General features: G+C 41.1%; 1 protein-coding gene across 4 annotated transcripts in view; it reads left to right on the top strand.

The window, feature by feature from the left end:
* Positions 1 to 21,078, top strand: part of lrrc74b (leucine rich repeat containing 74B) — a 45,051-nt gene extending 23,973 nt beyond the window's left edge. For all 4 annotated transcript variants that reach the window (XM_041202900.1, XM_041202899.1, XM_041202902.1 and 1 more), the window contains exons 9-14: positions 3,781 to 3,859; positions 7,447 to 7,542; positions 11,812 to 11,928; positions 13,741 to 13,869; positions 18,831 to 18,916; positions 20,141 to 21,078. In XM_041202900.1, the coding sequence (XP_041058834.1) occupies positions 3,781 to 3,859; positions 7,447 to 7,542; positions 11,812 to 11,928; positions 13,741 to 13,869; positions 18,831 to 18,916; positions 20,141 to 20,171 (538 nt within the window). In that variant the 3' untranslated portion in view covers positions 20,172 to 21,078. The remainder of the gene's footprint in view (positions 1 to 3,780; positions 3,860 to 7,446; positions 7,543 to 11,811; positions 11,929 to 13,740; positions 13,870 to 18,830; positions 18,917 to 20,140) is intronic.
* The last annotated feature ends 452 nt before the right edge of the window (positions 21,079 to 21,530 follow it).

The following is a 21,530-nucleotide window of genomic DNA, read 5'->3' on the forward strand; positions in this document are numbered from 1 at the left end:
AATCCCCATCCACCACTACTCTCCTCCGTCTGGCTGAACTTGTTCTCACACTGAACAATTTCTCCTTCAACTCCTCTCACTTCCAAATAAAAGGTGTGGCTATGGATACCCACATGGGCCCTAGCTATGCCTGTCTCTTTATGGGGTATGTGGAACATTCCTTGTTCCAGTCCTACTCCAGTCCCCTTCCACAACTCTTTCTCCGGTCCATCGATGATTACTTCAGTGCTGCTTCATACTCTCGTTGGGACTTGGAAAAATTTATTAATGTTGCTTCCAATCTCCACCCCTCCATCATTTTCACGTGGTCCATCTCTGACACTTCCCTTCCCTTCCTTGACCTCTCTGTCTCAATCTGTGGTGATAGACTGTCCACCAATATCCATTACAAGCCTACCGACTCCTACAGCTCCTCACACCCCGCTTCCTGTTAGGACTCCATCCCATTCTCTCAGTTCCTTCACCTCCATCGCATCTGTTCTGATGATGCTACCTTCAAAAACAGTTCCTCTGACATGTCCTCCTTCTTCCTTAACCGAGGTTTTCCACCCACGGTGGTTGACAGGGCCCTCAACCGTGTCCGGCCCACCTCCCGCGCATCCGCTCTCATGCCTTCTCCTCCCTCCCAGAAACATGATAGGGTCCCCCTTGTCCTCACTTATCACCCCACCAGCCTCCGCATTCAAAGGATCATCTTCCGCCATTTCCGCCAACTCCAGCCCCCCCCCCCCCCGTCGGCATTCCGTAGGAATCGTTCCCTCTGGGACACCCTGGTCCACTCCTCCATCACCCCCTACTCCTCAACCCCCATCTATGGCACCTCCCCATGCCCATGCAAAAGATGTAACACCTGCCCCTTCACTTCCTCTCTCCTCACCGTCCAAGGGCCCAAACACTCCTTTCAAGTGAAGCAGCATTTCACTTGCATTTCCCCCAACTTAGTCTACTGTATTCGTTGCTCCCAATGCGGTCTCCTCTACATTGGAGAGACCAAACGTAAACTGGGCGACCGTTTTGCAGAACACCTGCGGTCTGTCCGCAAGAATGACCCAAACCTCCCTGTCGCTCGCCATTTCAACACTGCACCCTGCTCTCTTGCCCACATGTCTGTCCTTGGCCTGCTGCATTGTTCCAGTGAAGCCCAACACAAACTGGAGGAACAGCACCTCATCTAATGACTAGGCACTTTACAGCCTTCCGGACTGAATATTGAATTCAACAACTTCAGGTCTTGAGCTCCCTCCTCCATCCCCATCCCCTTTCTGTTTCTTCCCCCTTCCTTTTGTTTTGTTTTTTTTTCCAATAATTTATATAGATTTTTCTTTTCCCACCTATTTCCATTATTTTTAAATCTTTTATGCCCCCCCCACCACTAGAGCTATACATTGAGTGCCCTACCATCCATTCTTAATTAGCACATTCGTTTAGATAATATCACCAACTTCAACACCTCTGTGTTACTTTGTTTGTGACATCTTTTGATGATCTGCCCCTATCACTGCTTGCTTGTCCCTACAACAACACCCCCCACCTCCACTTCTCTTCCCCCCCCCTCCCCCCACCTTAAACCAGCTTATATTTCACCCCTCTCATTGTAAAGAAAAATCAGTTCTGTTGAAGGGTCATGAGGACTCGAAATGTCAACTCTTTCCTTCTCCGCCGATGCTGCCAGACCTGCTGAGTTTTTCCAGGTAATTCTGTTTTTGTTTTGGATTTCCAGCATCCGCAGTTTTTTGTTTTTATCTCTAGTGTAAGGAACATATCTTTTTATCTCTGCTGGACTGCTGTAAAGAACATATCTTTTTATTTTCTGTTGGATTGTGGATTAGAATTACAATGGCTGCAGTTTGAAATACGTTTCCACTGGAACAGGATGAGAGATATATACAATGTTGCAGTCCTGGAACAGAGTGTGCCATAAAATACAGGATGGTGCCAGGAAGGAGCCCTGGGCCAAGGGAGCTGCCTGAAAACAGCATTTTAATTGGCTCCTGACCAGGTGATCATGGTTTGTGTGAAGACCAGTGCAGCTGAATAGCTTCTAGCCTGAAAGGAAAATGACCTAGAACCTCTTGCTCCTGTGTGTGGGAAGATTCCAGTATTTCCACAATAATAGCTAGTTGACTTTTCTCCTCATATCTCTATAACCTGCTCTCCCTGAGGAAACCCCTGTAAAAAGGAAAAGGGGAAGACCACTGTTAGAAACTGGAAGACCACCTCGTGTCATCAACAAGAATTGAAAGGAATTTGGAAGGCATTGATCAAAATCAATCCATCGAATCCTGTACTCTGGCCTGGTGTTTGTGTGTGTTCATTTAAGAAAGAAGGGGGGTAGCATATAAGTTATTAGTGTTAGGAGTTAGCGGTTCATGTTTCTTTCTTTTGCTACTAGTTAGACCAATTTGTTCAATAAACAGTTATTTACTTATTAAGTTTACAAACCTGGTGCTCATATTCTGTGAACTTAAATTAAGAAGTTAGGTAGAATTAGGGCAGTCTGGTGGTTTGGTCAAACTTTGCACATTTGTTGCTGCTCGGGAACAGTGGGGCTTGATATTATAGCGCACTATTCCCAGTAAGTCGTGACAGAGGTTTACTGACATTTTTTTTAAAGAAAAATGTTTGTCTGCTATACTGAAAACACTTATGCTGAACACTATGAGCCTTCTACTTCCTCATCCATCATGCTATTCATCATGTCGGAGCCTAAACAATGAGTGTCAGCAAGTCCTTCAGCCATTGGGAATCATAGCTGAGACTCATCTCACTCAACATCTATATACAAGCACTCTCAGGCAGAGGGACTAGATAACAATTGAGAGTAAATGCACTGATGGATTTCCTGTTCCATACTTCCTTAACTCCGTACAGACCAGGGTGAAACTTAGGACTTCTTTAGCCTGTCTGACTGAATACCACAATATATGGTAGATTTACCTACCTGGTTCTCCTTTGAAATATGAAAATACTGAATTTTAAGATTTAATTTGCAGAAGAAGAGAGAAGTAAACGAGCAACGCTTCATTCTTCATTATTAAAATTTTAAAAAACCCTGGATCCCATAACCAGTTGTAGCAGATATTTGTTATTACAAAATGCTGTAAAATATTTTTGTAATCTAGACTACATGTGAAATTGTGACTAGGCTGCAGACAATGCTTTTGTAAGAGAAAATTCATTTATCTGTACTTGTATGACATCTTATCACATCTTTCAATATGTTACATACATAGTGAATTTCTTTGGAAAGCAGTTTGTGGGCAAATGGGGCAGCCATTTTGCTCATTGCGCAAACCCACAGACAGAAAAGAGATGAAAGACTAGATAATCTGTTTTATTGCTATTGGGAAAATATTGCCTCACACACCAGGATGTTCAAATATCCTATTTGAATAATGTCAGTGGCATTTCTAGGATCCACTAAAACAGATGCCATATCTCATTCAAAGAAGTACACTTCTGACAATGCAGCATTCCCTCAATATCACACTGAACTATCAACGAGCTTCATGTACTCAAACTCTGGAGTTTAAACTCAAAACTGTGAGACTCGGGCAACAGTGCTACCAACTGTGATAAATTTGTAAAAAGTAAAATAAAATTGGATTTTTTGTGGTTTGAGAAGAAACTATAATCAGCATGCATAATTACAATCATTACAAGCTTAACTTCTACCTTGGTCCGATAAATATACCATATTGTTTTAGATATCCAACCTGTGATGTGTTTGGATTTGAGATTTTGAAGTTTTGCGATTTATATTTTATTTTGTTCTTACAGTAATAATCGTATTTCTCCAGAAGGAGCAGTGTGGTTATCTGTTGGACTGAGAAGCAATACCACACTTACTGTGCTTAATGTAAGTAAATTACCGAACAGGTATATGCTTATCAAATGGCTCATTTTAATAGAGGTATTCCAACCATTGCATCAAATAATTAATTATAGTTTCCAACAAACCTTTGTGTGGAAGCTGGATAGCATGCGAAAACAGGTGGGATGTACAGATGTATAGATGTCCAGTTAGGACCCATGTTCTTCTTGGCATTTCTTCGTGGATGAAGGATTTTAGGAAGGTTGTATTTTTCTTCTCATCGATTGCAAGCCTGCTGATGCTAGTCAAGCTTATCTGTGACAGGCAGATTTTCCAACAGCAGGTGCAGGTGAAGGCGTAGTCACTGTTGGGGGCAATTGGATCTATCCTTCTCCTTTTCTTTTTCATGCTGGCTTTTCACTCAGTCTCAAAGGTGTCTGTAGCACTCCTGATGTGGCATCTCCAGGCATCACAATCTATGGCCTGTGCTTCCCACTGGCGATGGTCAATGTGGCACACAGAGAGTGACTTATCCAAAGATTCCTTGAAATTTTTGTGTGGGGCCCCTCTATTCCGTTTACCAGTAGTCAGCTCTCCATACAACACAATCTTGGGCAAGCGACTGTTGTCCATCCAGGTATCATGACCCACCCAACACAATTGACTTTGCAGGAGGATGGCCTCGATGCTGATGTTGTTGGTTGTTTCCAGGACCTCAACTTTTGTGATGCAGAACTGCCACTGGATCCTAAGTATGCTGCAGAGCCAATGCTGATGGAAGCATTCTAGAAGACCTACATGATGGTGGTACAGGACCCATGACTCGGCACCATACAGAAAAGTGATGAGGACTACGATTTTGTACCCTTTTTGAGTTTGGTCTGTGCTCTGAGGCTGTGGTTGGTCTGCACTTGTTTGTAGAGTCTGCTGAATGTGCTGTTTGTTTTTGAAAGCCTATTGTTCACTTCCTTGTCTATGGCGACATCAAACGAGATGACGCTCCCCAAATAGGTAAATGACTTGACGGCATTCAACTCGGTTCCCTCGCTAACAATGCTTGGTGGTCTATATTCTTCTTGGAGTGCATGCTGATGCAGGACTTCAGTTTTCTTTAAACGGATTTTTAGCCCGAAGAGTTGTGCCACTTTGGAAAAACATGTTATAAATTGCAGGCCTGTCTGACTGTGGACCAGGAGAGAGCAGTCATCAGCAAAAAGAAGTTCATGGATGAGCTTTTCTTATGTCTTTGTGTGAGCCTGAGGTTGAAAAGTCATCCAACTGTCCGGAGGCAAACGTAAACTCCCTCCTCAAGGTCGTTTGTTGCCTGCAGCAGCATCATGTTGAAGGAGATGGTTATTAAAGTCAGGGCCAGCACACATATCTGTTAAACGCAATTGGAGATTTGGAAGGGATTCGAGCGGTTGCTGTTGTGCTTGAATTGTCCATACTGATTTTCGTGAAACTGCTTTACGAAGCAGTGGCCATCCCAAGTTTTTCAAGGATTTTCCAAAGTCCATCTCTGCTCACAATGTCTAATGCCTTGGTGAGGTCTACGAAAGTGATGTACAGGCCTTTGTTTTGTTCACAACATTTTTCTTGCATTTGTCTGAAACCACAATGGCCTTCTGGGTGGTTTTCATCCACGATTGTGGGTACAAATATTTTCAGAAGTATTCTAACCAGGACCTTCTCAGCAATAGAAATGAGGGTAGCCCCATGATAGTGGGAGCAGTCTGACTTTTCTCTTTTGTTTTTCTACATGGTGATGATAAAAGCATCATGAAGATCCTTTGGAATCCTGCCCTGTTCCCAGCTGGCTATGAAAAACTCATGAAGCTTGGTATGTAGGACAGGACTATTTTGTTTCAAGTCTTTGGGTGGAATTCCATTGACTTCAGGGGCTTTGTTGCTCTTCATCTGGTTGATGACAGTTACAGCTTCCTCCAGAATTGGGCTGTCATCCAGTTCTTCTTTGACAGGCAGTTGTTGGATGCAATTGATGCAATGCACTATCATGCATTGTACACTTGACGCTGAAGAGTGTAACAAAGTGATCTGACCAGTGATACAGGATTGACTCTTTGTCAGTGTGTAGTGTCTCGCCATTGGTGCCCCTCAGGGGGTTTTGAGTTTGATATGCTGGTCCATAGACAGATTTTAGTGCTTCATAGAAGCCACTTATGTCGCCATTCTCAGCGTACAGTTGAGTTTTTTCTGCAAGTGCGATCCACCAGATTTGTAAAAATTCATTTATGGGATGTGGGCATCACTGGATAGGCCAGCATTTATTGCCCATCCCTAGTTGCCCTTGAGAATGTGGTGGTGAGCTACCTTCTTGAACTGCTGCAGTCCATGTGGTGTAGGTACACCCACAGTGCTGTTAGGGAGGGAGTTCCAGGATTTTGACCCAGCGACAAGTGAAGGAACGGCGATATATTTCCAAGTCAGGACAGTGAGTGGCTTGGAGGGGAACTTTCAGGTGGCGATGTTCTGATGCGTCTGCTACCCTTGCCCTTCTAGATGGTAATGGTCATGAGTTTGGAAGGTGCTGTTTAAAGAGCCTTGGTGAGTTCCTGCAATGCATCTTGTAGATGGTACACACTGCTGCTACTGTGCGTCAGTGGCGGAGGGAGTGAATGTTTGTGGATGGGGTGCCAATCAAGTGGGCTAGTTTGTCCTAGATGGTGTCAAGCTTCCTGAGTGTTGGTGGAGTTGCACTCATCCAGGCAAGTGTATAGTATTCCATCATACTCCTGACTTGTGCCTTGTAGATGGCGGACAGGCTTTGGGAAGTCAGGAAGTGAGTTACTCACCTCAGGATTCCTAGCCTCTGACCTGCTCTTATGGCCACAGTATTTATATGACTAATCCAATTCACTTTTTGGTCAATGACAACCCCCAGGATGTTGATAGTGAGGGATTCAGTGATGGTAATGCCATTGAATGTCAAGGGGCAATAGAGATGGTCCTTGCCTGGCACTGTGTGATGTGAATGTTGATGGCCAGTTGTCAGCCCAAGCCTGGATATTGTCCAGGTCTTGCTGCATTTCAACATGGACTGCTTCAGTATCTGAGGAGTCACAAATGATGCTGAACATTGTGTAATCATCAGCGAATATCCCCATTCTGACCTTTTGATGGAAGAAAAGAACAGCTCAGCTAGATATGCGGCTGTTCTGAAGCTCAGGTCCTTAACACTATAGTTGGTATATTGTCAAGACCTATAGTTTAGCTATGCCCAGTGCGCCCAGTCATTTCTTGATATCACATGGTGTGAATTGAATTGGCTGAAGATTTGAATCTGACACAATGGGGACCTCAGGAATTGGCTGAGCAAGAACATCCACTCAGCACTTTTGCCTGAAGGTACATGAGCGTGTTGGGTGAAAACATGATGAACCTTGTATTCGATGCCTCCCCGCTCAGGAAAAAATAGCTTATCATCTGTTATAACTTGCACATGAAGAATTGACACTTGAACAAGGTACTCAAGGCTGCCAGCGCCAATGGAAATGCACCCCAGCAAGAGTCGGCCCCTTCAAGGGAGAAGGGATGCAAATTGAGAAGAAGGTGATTCAATCATTTTAAATGTTACTTCGAGTAATTACAATTTTGTGATCTTGTGTTCACAGATGGCCCGGAATCCCATGCAGAGTGCTGGATGCTACGGGATATTGAAAGCCTTAAAAGAAAATCCCAAAAGTGCCATAGAATCATTGGATTTCTCTGTAAGTATTATTCTGCTCCTTAAATAATACCATTTCAACTACATTTCAAAATTACTTCATTGGTTGTAAAGCACTTTGAGATGGCCGGTGGTCATGAAAGGCTCTGTATAAATGCAAGTGTTTCTGTCTCTCTCCCTCTCTCTTTCTTGTCTAAAACCGAAACTAGCTCATTTCCCAAACTTCTTCCTCAATTCCGTACATGAATTGTTATCTTCTGTATTCTTCCACAACTGCTTACTGGCCGAATCTGGCATTATCTGTTTACATTTCAGATTTCCAGCATCTACAATTTCATCTTTTTATTCAAATTTCCCACAATGTTTCTCACAGAATTTTTGATTTTTACTGTAGTGCCACACCAGTTTTAAAGTCAACCATGGTTTGCACATCACTGTAGTACAACTGTGGAAAATATACCAAAGCTATATTGTAAAGTTATGGAATTATGCAGCATTTGTGCCCATCGTGCTTATGACGGCTCTTTGAAAGAGCTATCTGATTTGTCGCACTCATTTGTATATCACATAATCCTCTCAAGATAAGAATATTTTATATCTCACTCATGCAGAAACTTAGGTTAGTGACGGGGAGGCAAAAGAAGCAGCTTTTCTAATCATGGAACTGACATGCAAATTACAGAGTTATGGTTGAATAGCCTCACCCATATAAATTCTGGGACTTCCACCTTTCCATCAACCCTTGATAATTTGCACCACTGTTTGAGAGCTGCAATTTGCCAAGCCTCATACAGCAAGGCAGAAGTAAGATGAAACTAGATAAGTACATAGGGGGCAATGATGTAGAAGGATATGCTAAAGGTGTTTGATGACGTAAAGAGGGAAGAGCCTCAAGTGAAGCATAAACACTGTCTTAGACCATATTAAAAACAAAATATGCTGGAAACACTCAAGCAGCATCTTGAGAAAATGCCAGTTGTGCCTGATGCTTTGTTAGCATACTTCTCTTCATGACAGGAGCTCTGGGATCATCATCATTTTACTCCTCAGTCATTGGAGAGCATGTCTGCCTTCTCCAGTCAAGTACATCAGGGCCCACTTCCACAGCAATATCATCTGACTTCCTTATGCTCTATCTCACCAGGTGTCAATTCCTTATATACACTACCTCTATCCTTTTGGTTGAATGTCTCTGAAATGCTGTGTGTAATAGAAAGGGTGAATGATACAGTGGATGAGGAGTCACCAGATTTACCAGGGCTAGTGGGGACTGCAAAGTCTTGTTCTTCAGCAATATTTTACACTATGTCCTGGCTTACAGTCTCTGAAGGAAAAAAATGGTAGCTAACTGGTATACTTTAGCAGTATTCTATCAGCTACTTTGTGGATTCCTTATGTGAAAAGCAATATTGAAGAATACACAGAAACATTAAAAAACCTAATCCGAGAGGCCTGATGCCTCCTGAAATTTGGTTTTGGGTTTTATGTAAATATGCCAGGCCAGCTTCCAGCACCTGTTATACACACACAGGCAGCTTTCCCTTCAGAAGGATTGGATTTTAGCCTGCTTACCTCACCTCACCAACAGTAGCCTCTGGTAAGTCACATGGGGGAGGGGAAACAATAGCAGTTGTTGTGGGGGGGAACGCAGGGATTAGTGGAAATCACAGAATCTTAACAGCACAGAAGGAGGCCATTCGGCCCATCATGTCTGCATCGGTTCTGCAAATGAGCATTATGACCTAGTGCCTTTGCCCTGCCTTTTCCCCGTATTCCTGCACATTGTTTCTATTCAAACAATCATCTAATGCATTCTTGAATGCCTCAGTTGAACCTGCCTCCACCACACTTCTAGGCAGTGCATTCCAGACCCAAACCACTTGTTATGTGAAAAAGTTTTTTTCGCAGTCAGCAGTGGCAATCTGGATTGCTGTGGAGCAGGGAGGAGCATTCCTGTACTCTTCCACTCTTCTTACTGCTTTTTTGTTCCTTCTTTTCAATAACCTAACTAAATCTCACCTAAAAGAATTTATGAATTCTGCTTAAACGGTTTGTGATGCATGATTCATGTTGTGATCGCTCTCTGTGGTTTTTTTTCTAACCTCTGTCAATGTCCTATTAATTACATTGTTAAGGTTTAACGGAAATTAATTGTTAAGCAGGTGATGGGTATTTGTACATCTATAAATGGGGATAGCTGGGACACTGATTGTGTGGAGTAGTGTTTACTGTGAACTAAGTCAATAAACTCTCTCCAGCAAAGAAAGCTGCTGTGTCTTAGTTTTAACTTCAGCAACTGGCGTAGATCCAGTTAACAACCTCCCCTTTAAATTTTTGTGATTGTTTAATATTTATGCTCTTGTTATCTTTCATATCCTCATGACATCCCAAAGTGATGTATATCAATTGAAGTACATAAGATGTATTCACTGTTATAATATGGGGCTACGTGACAGCCAACATATACACACACCAAGGTCCCACAAACAGCAGTAAGATAAATGAGCGTACAATCTATTTTAATGATTTTAGTAGAGGAACAAATGATGACCAAGACACCAGGAAGAACCCCCTGCTTTTCTTTGAATAGTATTGTGCGATCTTTTACGTGAGAGGAAGGATAGAGCCTGGGTTTAACATGTTAGCTGTAAGGCAGCATCTCTGACCGTGCAGCACTGAGGTATCAGCCTAGATTATGCGTTCTAGTCTCTGGATCAGGACTTGAACCTTGTGCCATCTGAATAGGAGGCATGAGAGGGCGTATCAGCCTTGGTACACTGGTAGAACTATTTCCTCTGAATTAGAAGAATGTAGATTTAAGCCCCGCTATGCAGCTTGATCACTTAATTTAGCTCATACAGCTTGTTACGACTGGGATGGGAGGACTGAGCAAATTATCAAGCCCCACCACCCCGCAGGGCATACCATTAATTTAAATGTTTAATTATCTCTCCGAAATGGCCAGTTGTGTACTGTACCTCTGGTAGCTAGAAGAACAGAAACTCTGACCAGGCTTCTTCCAAAAACTCAGAATGATTAATTTATTTTTAAAACAAAACTTCTTTTAACGAGATGCAAGTACTGGGTAACACACAATTGTAATCGGGAAGTATAACTATCTATCTCTTCCGAAAGAATTTTCCATCACACACGTAGACACACACACAGACAAACAGGACAAACAGTCTCTCTGCAAAGATGGGCTTTAGAGGATGGGCGTTACAAAAAGTAAAGGATAAAGTCCACAGGGTTTCAACACTGTCCACCTGGAGTTCTCTTGTGTGCAGGAGTTCTCTTGTGTCTGGAAGTTCTCACCACTGGTCTCAGCTTTGCAGGTCCAAATGCAGACTAGCTATACTCAGATAAGGGTTCTCTGGCTACAGGTTGATAACCACACAATTTTAGGCAAGGTAGAGAGAGGGAAGCCAGTCAAGGTAGCCTTCCTTTCTTAGCTTGTTCTCCAACAAGACTACCTTCAAATCAAGCAGGTTTACAACTTTAGTTTTTTCCTCTCACCCATGTGATTGCATTTTGTCTCCCAGCTGTTCATTAATCAAAGTGTTTTGCAGTTCAACACAAACAAACAACTCCTTCTCAAGTACCATATAGGTCAGGTGATTTCTTGGAAGAGGCCTACTTGTTGACAGTTTCAAGGTAAACTTATGACCTACCTTTAAAAAAAATCCCAGGTTAGCATCCAGATGACAAGATCACGCCAAATCCTTGCATTTTATAAAAGAAAACTTCAATCTTGAAAGAGATGATTCTAACAAGTTAAAAGTTTCTATTTATGCATCATCTTTTTCAAAGGCCTCGTGATCAATGTCGTAACATCTTAAAAATGTCTCATACACTTAAGGCAAAAATGGTTGGTTCAACCAACCCGAATATCAATTTAATTAAATGAGAACTAATCAAACTGCTTTTGATTTGATCAGTCGGTACAAATGAAGAAAGAATAGAAAACTGAGAAGTCAATCAGCCCAACTTTGTTCAAAGTTAGCAATTCCAAACTTAGAATCAAACAATCAAAGTAGAAACAGAATTGAGTCAGGTTTCAGCGGTAAAAATTCTGGGTGGATTGAAACAGATCAGCTAATTGTTAACCTTTGTTCCATGATGACACCTTAAGGTGTATCACCCTGATGTAATGATTTCAGGCTTTAAAAGGTGGCAATAAATGTACAGTATACATAAGACTTTTATGTAATTTAGTGCTAATGAAGACATGAGCTGTTTCATCACTGAGATCAGTGTTCCACTTAAACTGTTTTTGTGTATCCCCATATTAAATCATTATAATTCTATACAGGATATCAGAGTTAATAAGGACTTTGAGGACTTGTTCAATGATGTGAAACAACAAATACCAAATCTTCAAGTGAAACATGAGAAGAATGCAGATCAGTTTAGAAGACCAAGATCCAAGGTAAAAATATACTTTCCCATTAATTTTCTGTCAGGCCAAAAAAAATATTTTCAGTAGTTTGTGCACTTCACCTAACCTGTAACACCTATTGTTTTATGATATATTATAAATTCTTCAGGTCATGTGAATTCAAGTATCGCCAGGAAGAACTGTAATAACCCTATATGTTATAAAATATACTTCCCCATCTACTGATGTTACCTGATCATCTTCCATTTCTGCATATATTGCTTTATAACTGTCTCTGAGCAGTAGCTTACATGGTGTATGGTCTGTCTTCTGCCCTCACCCTGGTAACATGATAATGTTAAGTTTCACCGAATGCAACATTATTCCTCACCAATATGTCATCAAGGTGCAATTTCATTCCCCCTCCTGCTATTGAACACCAATCCCTCAGAATGGATCATTAGTTCTGGTAAATCACTTTCTTAGTTCCCTGTGTGTTGGTAATAAAATTCACTACAGAGAAGAGTGTTAAGTAGATGGTAAATGTATTTCTACTCTGAGTTTTTTTAAAAATTAGTTCTTTCTCATTTATAGAATGGACTAGCCATTGAAATAAGCAAAATCAGCAGAAGATTCATTTATGTGTAATTGGAAGATTTAATCATATATCCACAATGTTGTAGGACGGAAATACGGAGGCAAAGTAATTGCTATCCCAAGCATTACAGGCATGACTACATGAGGGCAAGCAGGTGATCTGCTTCCTGACCCCAGGCGACGCTGTTCTATAATTTCTCCCCTAGGAGGAGCAGGAGAGCTACTTGGATTAATTCTCTTTTTAGGTGGAGAAGTTTCTCAGTACCATTTGGTGAGCATCATCTGTGGCTCATCTGTGTGCAAGAGCATCTTAGAACTACTGAAGAAGTCCATTCATACCATTGTATCCATGGCAGCACTTGCTACAATCCAAAATGAATCCCACAGCTGATTTCTTCCCATAATCCCAGTTATTTCGCTGCTTTTCATTTCACTTGTTCTATTCAGTCACATAAAATATGTTCTTAGGTTTTTAAATGATCTAGAAATCTGTCACTAACAAGGGGATTATAACCACAATCCACTTTGTCTAAAATCTAAATTAATACTTTCTGAAGATGGTGATGTTTAATGTAAATATTTAAGAATTTGCAGTAATGCCAACAGCTATCTTTTTTTAAAATCCATTATAGTGCTCCCACAAGTCTTATTAAGCTTATCTCATCACAGCTTAGACATGTAAACATGGAATGTCCCATACACAACTAAAACAGAATTACCTGGAAAAACTCAGCAGGTCTGGCAGCATCGGCGAAGAAAAGAGTTGACGTTTCGAGTCCTCATGACCCTTCAACAGAATATCTTTGATTGCTAACCTGTGTTGAGTTAGCAAATGTCATTGAGAGTGTAGCCTTGATTAGGGAGAAAAAAATCAACCAGGGCTCCTGCTCTTGGTTGCCGTCCAATGACTTTGTTGCCCCACTGCCAACACACCCAACCCCAACCCCCACTCCTATTAGAAGTAGAGAGGTGTGAATGGCTAATAAAATAGGGTCAGGTTAGCTGTAATGCCCCAGCGGTTATTCTGCCAAAACTTTATTATCCAAGCTGACATGTGAGTGACGAATGGCCCACGTTGCAGAAGAGAATCAGTACCTTCAAGCAAGGAAATGAAGGAAAAACATTGGCAAGGGAAAACAAATGCCAAAAAACACAGAAAAGGAAGTCTGAGATGGAGTTTTACTGGCCAAACATAGTTAGACAGCGCCGAATAATACTACATTTCCACTGATGCTGACTCATGTAGTTCCTTTTCATTTGTCACAGGCCGATCCTCTTACTAAACTGAAAGAATTCATGAAGCAGCACCACCTGCAGTTGGAGCATTTCTTAGACAACTTTGATAAAACTGAGAGCCAATATATCAACTTAAAGGATTTCCAGGAGGGACTGAAGGTCAGTTCTTTATAATCAAAATGTACTGAAAATTTTATAAGCAGACACTCTCAAATAACACTTATCAAAACACCCAAATAACTTGCATGGTAAAATGCATATAGTAGCATAGCCTGGGTATGGTTTTAGGAGATACACGATTGCCTAGCATCTGAACCACCCCTCACCACCTCTCCTACTTGGCCCCCCCACCTTGATATCATAGGTTGGTATTGTCACGAACAGAATGTATTTGCTCTTTTACTGCCTGTAATCAAGGTTTTGTATGGAAAGAAGTTTGTCTTTTCTTACCCTTGGAGTGTGTATTCCAATTAAATAATTCAGCAGCAAGCTTTTGTGAGTTTAAAAATCAAGAAGGTTATTTATTCTCACACACCAACCCAGAATCACAGACACACACAAAGACTGAATACAAGTAAAGATAGTGCACTTTTACAAATTACAGTTAATTCAGTCTCTGATTTGATTTCCGGTCTCCCACATGACAGGCCTGTAATTTCTCGAATGGATTTGATGATTTAAAGTTGAATTGAGGGGCTTGTAAGGCAAAGGGTTTCAGCAGGTTGTGAGGTTTCTTGTGGTTGAATATCTAGGAGGTTGGTTCTCAGGTGAACTTTGAAACTGGAACAGGTTAAGTATTCTGGCGATTTGATGACTTGCAACTAGTTCAGAGTCTGATTCTCAGACTAGCTGATAATGGATGGTACAGATGGACCTGCTGGGTCCTGGGATAATAGGGGTGCAGTCCCTGAAAACAGCTTCAATCACATGATTGTTGGATTAATACTTCTGAGCCCTTCCCTCCCCAGCCTAGTTTAGATGGGAGTGGCAATCGAGATAAAATGGGAATTTCATAATGGCCATTGAATTTCAATCTTCCCTTTTGTCCAAAATGAAACATGGAGACAGGAAGTCTGGAAACACATCCTTAAACAACGGGATGTGTGAATTCCACAAATGGCTGTCACTTATGTCCAGATTTAATTAGATATTCACCAGAGACTGTAATTCAAATGCCAAAAGTCACATGATTTGCAGCAGCAATCTTAACAGCTTGTTTGTATCCAATTTTTAAAAGTATTGACTGAAAGTTCATAATATGACATGCCTGTACTGTGCATGATAGTATCTAGAGGAAAAACAATACATCTGAGGCCTAGTCAGTTGCAGGAGTTGCCAGAAGGTGTTAACTTGAAGGAAACATCAACTGCCTAATGGGACTCCACACCAGATTTCATGTCGGGTTTTCTGTTAGCCTTTCATTCTCAATGTTGTTGTTGTTAAAGTTAAAGGTGCCATCCAGCAGGGTCTGGATATGAGGGAAAAGGAATACAAAGCCAATAGAAAGCTGCCTCTTAAGGCAGATGAGTCAGCCTACAATCCTTCCACAGTGACCAGTCCCCCCAACCCCCCAAGACAGCCAATGAGACCCATCTTATCACTAATGCCCTCGATAAAGACCTCACTTCAACAATAGACCCCCTTAATAATACCCTCACCTCAGCAATTAAACTCCCCCAATAATCCCCACCTCAAAACTTTAACCCGCTCAATGAAACCCACATCCCAGCACAAACCCCCCTCAGTAAACCCCACATCAGCACTAAATAGCTATGTTGGCATTCATCAGGCAGAGGCGATTTTGCTGGCATGGGCATATTCACAGAATGGAAGATGGATGTAGACCCAAGTATTTTCTGTACAGCAAAGTAGCTAGAGCCAGAAGACTAGAGGGAAGCCCAAAGCTCCATTTCAAGAAGCTTGCAAGCGTGACATGAAGGCTGTAAATATTGATTATCACACCTGGCAGATACTAGCTGATGACAGACGGAAATGGCGACATCACTTATGGGCTGGTGTGTGCCATCATGACAATCAGTGGCTATAGTGACTGGGTAACCAGTGGCAACACATATGATAACCACTTCATATGTAGCAGAAGCTGCCTGTTACAGATTGGTCTCTTCAGCCATTAGCAAAAGTGCACCACATGAAGCTACCCCCATCCCCAGTGGATAAGATTTGCTGCATGTCCATCATCTTATGAAGATGAATGGATGCTAATGATGGAAAATATGCAAAATGCACTCTGAAACCACTGACACTTGCAAATTCAGAACTGCAGGCAACCTTTAATGCACCATCTCGTTTATAACTTAAAACATGGGACATGCTGGTCAGTGCAAGGCGGCAGTGGATTTTGTGAAAGAAGTGGCTTCTATGGAAGGGGGAGCTCTTTAACCAGTACCCATTATTGAATGGTTGCAGGGGTCTGGATAAAGAACGCTCCATCCTACTGAAGATTTACCATACATATTTTGATCACTTTTAAAATAAGGATAGCTGATGCCAATCAGTAAAGTGTCTGTGATTTACAAGCTTCACTGTACACCCTACCTGATATCTCATTTATACCAAATCTCTGTCTTTGCAAACTGCACCTCTGTATAAGTGAGCTAGTGTGCATGTTCCTGGAGACTGGGAGCACCACCTTGTGAGATGCTCTTGTTTTATATCTCCAGGTGCAAAGCAACATTGCCAACAAATGTAAATGGCCACTGCTGATACTTTGATCTGATCAAGGACAATATACTAATAAATTAAATATTGCCTTTTATAATCATACTACATTGGGTACACAGGAAAGAAATAGGCCATTCAGCCCAACCAGTCCATGCCGGTATTTATGCTGCAATCAAGCCTTTCTCATCTAAATCTATCATCATATCCCTCTATTCCTTTCTCCCTTATATGCTTGTCTAGCTTCCCCTTAAATGCATCTATACTATTCGCTTCAACCACTCCCTGTGGTAGCGAATCCCATTTTCTTGCCACTTTTTCAGTAAAGTAGTTTCTTTCAAATTCCCTGTTTCACTTCCTGGTGACTATCTTATACTGATGGCCTGTAATTATGCTCTTACCCACAAGAGTAAACATTCTCTCTATCAAAACCTTTCATAATTTTAAACACCTCTGTTGGTTCATCCCTCAGCCTTATATTCTCAAGAGAAAAGATACCCAGCCTGAAAATCCTTTCCTGACATGTCTATCCATGCATTTCTTTGTAAATCTCCTCTGTATCCTCTCCAGTGTCTCTTATGTCCTTTTTATAATTTGGAGTCCAGAACTGCATGCAGTACTCTTAAGTGTGGTATAACCAAGGTTCACATTCAAGTTTAGCATAATTGCTCTGCCCCTCTAGAAATAAAGCCATTGCTTACTTTGCTTTTTTACAGCTTTCTAGCCTGTCATGCAGCTTTTATTTATACTCTGAGATCCCTTTTGTTCTCTTATCCCACCTAGGCTTGTATATTCCAAGTAATAAATGACCTCCCTATTCTTCCTACCAAAACCTACTACATCACATTTATCGATGTTGAAATTCATTTGCAAATTATTTCCCATTCTGCAAATTTATTCATATCTTCCTGTAATTTGTTGCAGTCCTCCTCAGTATTGGTTATTCCCCCCGACCCCCAATTTAGTGTCATCCACAAATAGAGAAATTATGCTTTTGATTCCGAAGTCCAACCTTCTGCTAATGATTTAAAATAGAAAATAATGTTTTTCATCATAAAAATAATGGCTATGGAAACTACACAACTTGTGGAAATCTTGTGTCCTTTGCATTAAAAGAATGGGTGCATTTCCAAACCCAAGTGTTGTGCATAATTTGAAGCACTAGAGGGTGCATTTTATACATACTGTATTTTTATTCTATTCCTTCATCGGATGTGGATCTCACTGACAAGGACCCTTATGAAGGTGGTGACAAGCCACTATCTGGAAATGCTATAGATTCATGTAGTGAAGGTGCTCCACAGTCCTGTACAGTGGTGGGGATTTCCAGGATTTTGACCCAGTTACATTGAAGGAACAGTGATATATTTCCAACTCAGGATGTGGCTTGGAGAGGACCTTGTAGCAGTGTCCCTGTGTACCTGCTACCCTTGTATTTCTAGGTGGTAGAGGTCATGGATTTTAGGTTGAAGAGGCCTTGGTGAATTGCTGCAGTGCATCTTGTAGATGATACCTACTGCAGCCACTGAGGAGGCAATGAATGTTTAACATGGTGAATGGAGTGCCAATCAGGCAGGTTGACGAACCTCTTGAGTGTTGTTGGAGTTGCACTGATTCAGGCAAATGGAGAGTATTCCATCACACTCCCGACTTGTGCCTTGTAGATCGGGAACAGGTTTTGGGAAGTCAGGAAGTGAGTCACTTGCCACAGAATACCCAGCTTCTGGTCTGCTCTTGTAACCACAGAATTTATGTGCCTGGTCCAGTTAAATTCCTGGTTGATGGTGACCACCCCACCACCGCCACACCCCAACCCGGCCAGGATGTAGATCGTGGAAGATGGTAATTTCAAGGGAAATACTTTCTCTTGTTGAAGATGGTCATTGCCTGGCACTTTTCTGGCATGAAAGTTACTTGCCACTTATCAACCGAAGCCTGAATGTGGTCTAAGTCTTGTTGCATGAGGCTGCTTCATTATCTGACAAGTTGAAAATGGAACTAAACACTGTACGATCATCAGCGACCATCCCTACTTCTGATCTTTATGATGGGCCGAAGGACATTAATGAAGCAGCTGAAGATGGCTGATCCTCGGACACAGCCCTGATGAATGCCTGCAGTGATGTCCTGGGGCTTAAATGATTGGTTTTCAACAATCTCAACTATCTTTCTTTTTTGCTAGGTATGACTCCAGCCATTGGAGAGTCTTCCCCCTGATTCACATTGACATCAATTTTGCCACAGCTCCTTGATGCCACACTCAGTCAAATGCTGCCTTGATATCAAGGGCTGTGACTTTTGCCTGACCTCTGGAATTCAGCTCTTTTGTCTATGTCCACTGCAAAGTGGAATCAAATCTGATTGTTTTAGAGCCAAAGGATAATGTGTAAGCAAAGATAATGTTTGCTTGGTTATAATGTGATAACTCCTATCTGTTTCAGAATGCTAGAGTCCCTTTAAATGAGGTTGAACAGCAAAAGCTGATAGATTTACTGGACAAAGAAAAGGATGGTGAGATTGATTTCAGGTAAAAGACTCTATTTACAGAATGAAATTCTATTTTATTCACTGTTGCATAAGACACCAAGAGCTGATAGCCAATAAGGCATATTAACGATCGTCATAATCAGTTTCCCAGTAATTTTGCCTTGAAGATGAAAATTAACTCCTATTATGATCTGATTTGATAGTATTACTCCACATGATGCCTTCACAATAACCTCTCAAAAATCTTTAATCAATATAATTTCAGTACCAGTAAGTGCTGTTTTCATTCTTTTGCAGTCACAATGCATAAACATGATAGCAAATAGCTGGACAGAGAAACATCCATTATTTATCATAATGAAAATGAACCACTACGGTGGATGTTCCACTGTCTAGCCGTACGCTCTAGGTAATCAAAAAACCTACTGAATAAACTTCAATAAAGTTAACCCTATGTTGTAAACTGTTTGCCTCTTAAAAAGGAATTTGACCCCATCCTTAATGCGGAGCTATGAGCTTCCTGGTCACTGAGTTTATCCAGTAATTAGCTGAGTTACACAAACCAGGAAGATTCCAGACTTTATCACTAGCCCTGATGAGTTGGCCGATCTCAGCTGGATTACAGTAAGAGGCATTGCTATTGACTTTGAGACTCTGTCTAAAGGATTGTCCAAGTTTCCCTAATCATTATGCATTAGCTGGAAAGGCAAGTGTGTGGTCTGAAGTCTCTCTGCTGTGCTGCCCCCTATGTTTGAATAACCTGCTGACAGTCACTGCCTAGGCAAACACTTGAAAAATGACCATGCAGGCAAGATTCTAGAGTATAAACTGGTAAGGAAAAAAGTGAATTAAACCTCATCAACACCTTCCAAAATTACTGTTTTGTAAACTTCGCAGTGTTACCAACATTGGCAATTTCATTAACAATTTATTGATTTAGCAACATCAATTTAATGGTCAGATTTCACGGCGTTGGAAGAGAGAGAGGTGTGTTTATTTTTCTCTTTCCTGCCTATCCCCATGAATAGTGTACAAAAACACCACAATGTAAAATCAATAAATTGGTAGTGTAACACTGATATTCTACTTTCCCTCAAACTCTTAGAAAAATATTTTTATCAAAGTTGAGAAGGTTGCAATTGTGTGAGATGGGTTGCAACAATTGAGTCAAGGTACAATGTTATTGGTCTCGCAGAATAATATCCAAGAGCTTCATCTGTATACTATCTTCAATCATCTTAACAATTTCATTTTTTTATTTCAGTGAATTGAACAATTTGCTACTAAGCAACTAATCTCAGTGCAAGCAAAGCCTGTCTTAATGAGATGGTGTAGCCTCATAACCAGAGGAATCTTAAGAATTCACCTGCATGGACATAAAAGGAAATGTGTGTTTTAAGCATTAGCCCTGCATCATCACTTTCTCACTCCTAGAGCTGACACTATTATTTTTCTTTGCCATGACTTCTTCTTTTCTACAGTCAAATAGTCAAAAAGAAAAAAAAGCCCTTCAGTGGCGTAAGTGCTTACATTCATTTTAAGTATATACTGAGTTTTTATTTTCCCTGAAAGGAAAAGTTTCATCTTGCAGCTTCTCCACCAACCTGTTTCCCTTAACAATGTAATTGACATTAACAAACCTTAACAAGGTAATTGATAAGATATTGAACACACTCCACCACTTTGGCAGAGTTTGCTGCTCTCAACTGTAGCAATATTTGGGGCACTGTAACTGACTCAACGCCCCTGGGCTGAGGATTCTGCTCCCGACTATAACTATTGGCTCTTGCGGGAGAATGCACTTGTTTGGCTCTTGCAGAGGTAGGAATAAGTTCGGACTTAATTGATGCTTCCCATACTCGAACGGCCTCGCCCTTGAAGACTTATAAAAGGTATCAGATAGCTCCTGCCACCTATCGGACTGTTTCCCACCAAGAGTGCCTTCAGAAAGAAAGGTCGGAAAATGAAATTTACCTTCCCCTAATTGAAATGGTTGGGAATGCATTTTTCTATCAATATGTTCTGCTGTGTCTGTAAAATATCTGTTTCAGATGATTTATTACAGCCAGTACAGATTTAAAAATGAAATCGTATGAACTGGAGACGCAACAGTTGGAGTCGAGGGACAATGCTATCACTGTCGGGGAAATTATTTATCCAAGAGCCTCATGTGTAATACCTTCAATAAAGTTAACAATTTTACTTTTTTTATTTCAGAGTTAAACAAATTGCTGCTCAGAAACTAATAGCTTTACAAATAAGCCTGTCTTAATTAGATACCTAACTATAATTACTTCATAACCATAGGAGTCTTCAGAAGTAGAAATCTGTCTGTTTCACATGGATCAGCTTCCTAGGATACATAAGAACATGGGAAATATCTGAAAGACATTCAACCTCATGTTGGGTCAGGCTATTTTTCAGGCATCCCAAGCGATCATCTAAGATAGACCATGGGGCTCTTACATATGAAGCTCAAATATACCATGGCACGTAAACCAAATTACTTCTATACTTTGCTATCTTTTCCACTATCATTTTCTCTTTTTCTTTTAGTACTTTGTACATTTTAAGTTACAGCTTGAGACGAGGTTCATGGGGGGAATGCAGTTTGGAGAATTGTATGCAGATGTCAGTGCACTTGATGCAGGGCA

Source organism: Carcharodon carcharias, chromosome 13, assembly GCF_017639515.1.
Source record: "Carcharodon carcharias isolate sCarCar2 chromosome 13, sCarCar2.pri, whole genome shotgun sequence".
NCBI classification, from domain to species: Eukaryota; Metazoa; Chordata; class Chondrichthyes; order Lamniformes; family Lamnidae; genus Carcharodon; species Carcharodon carcharias.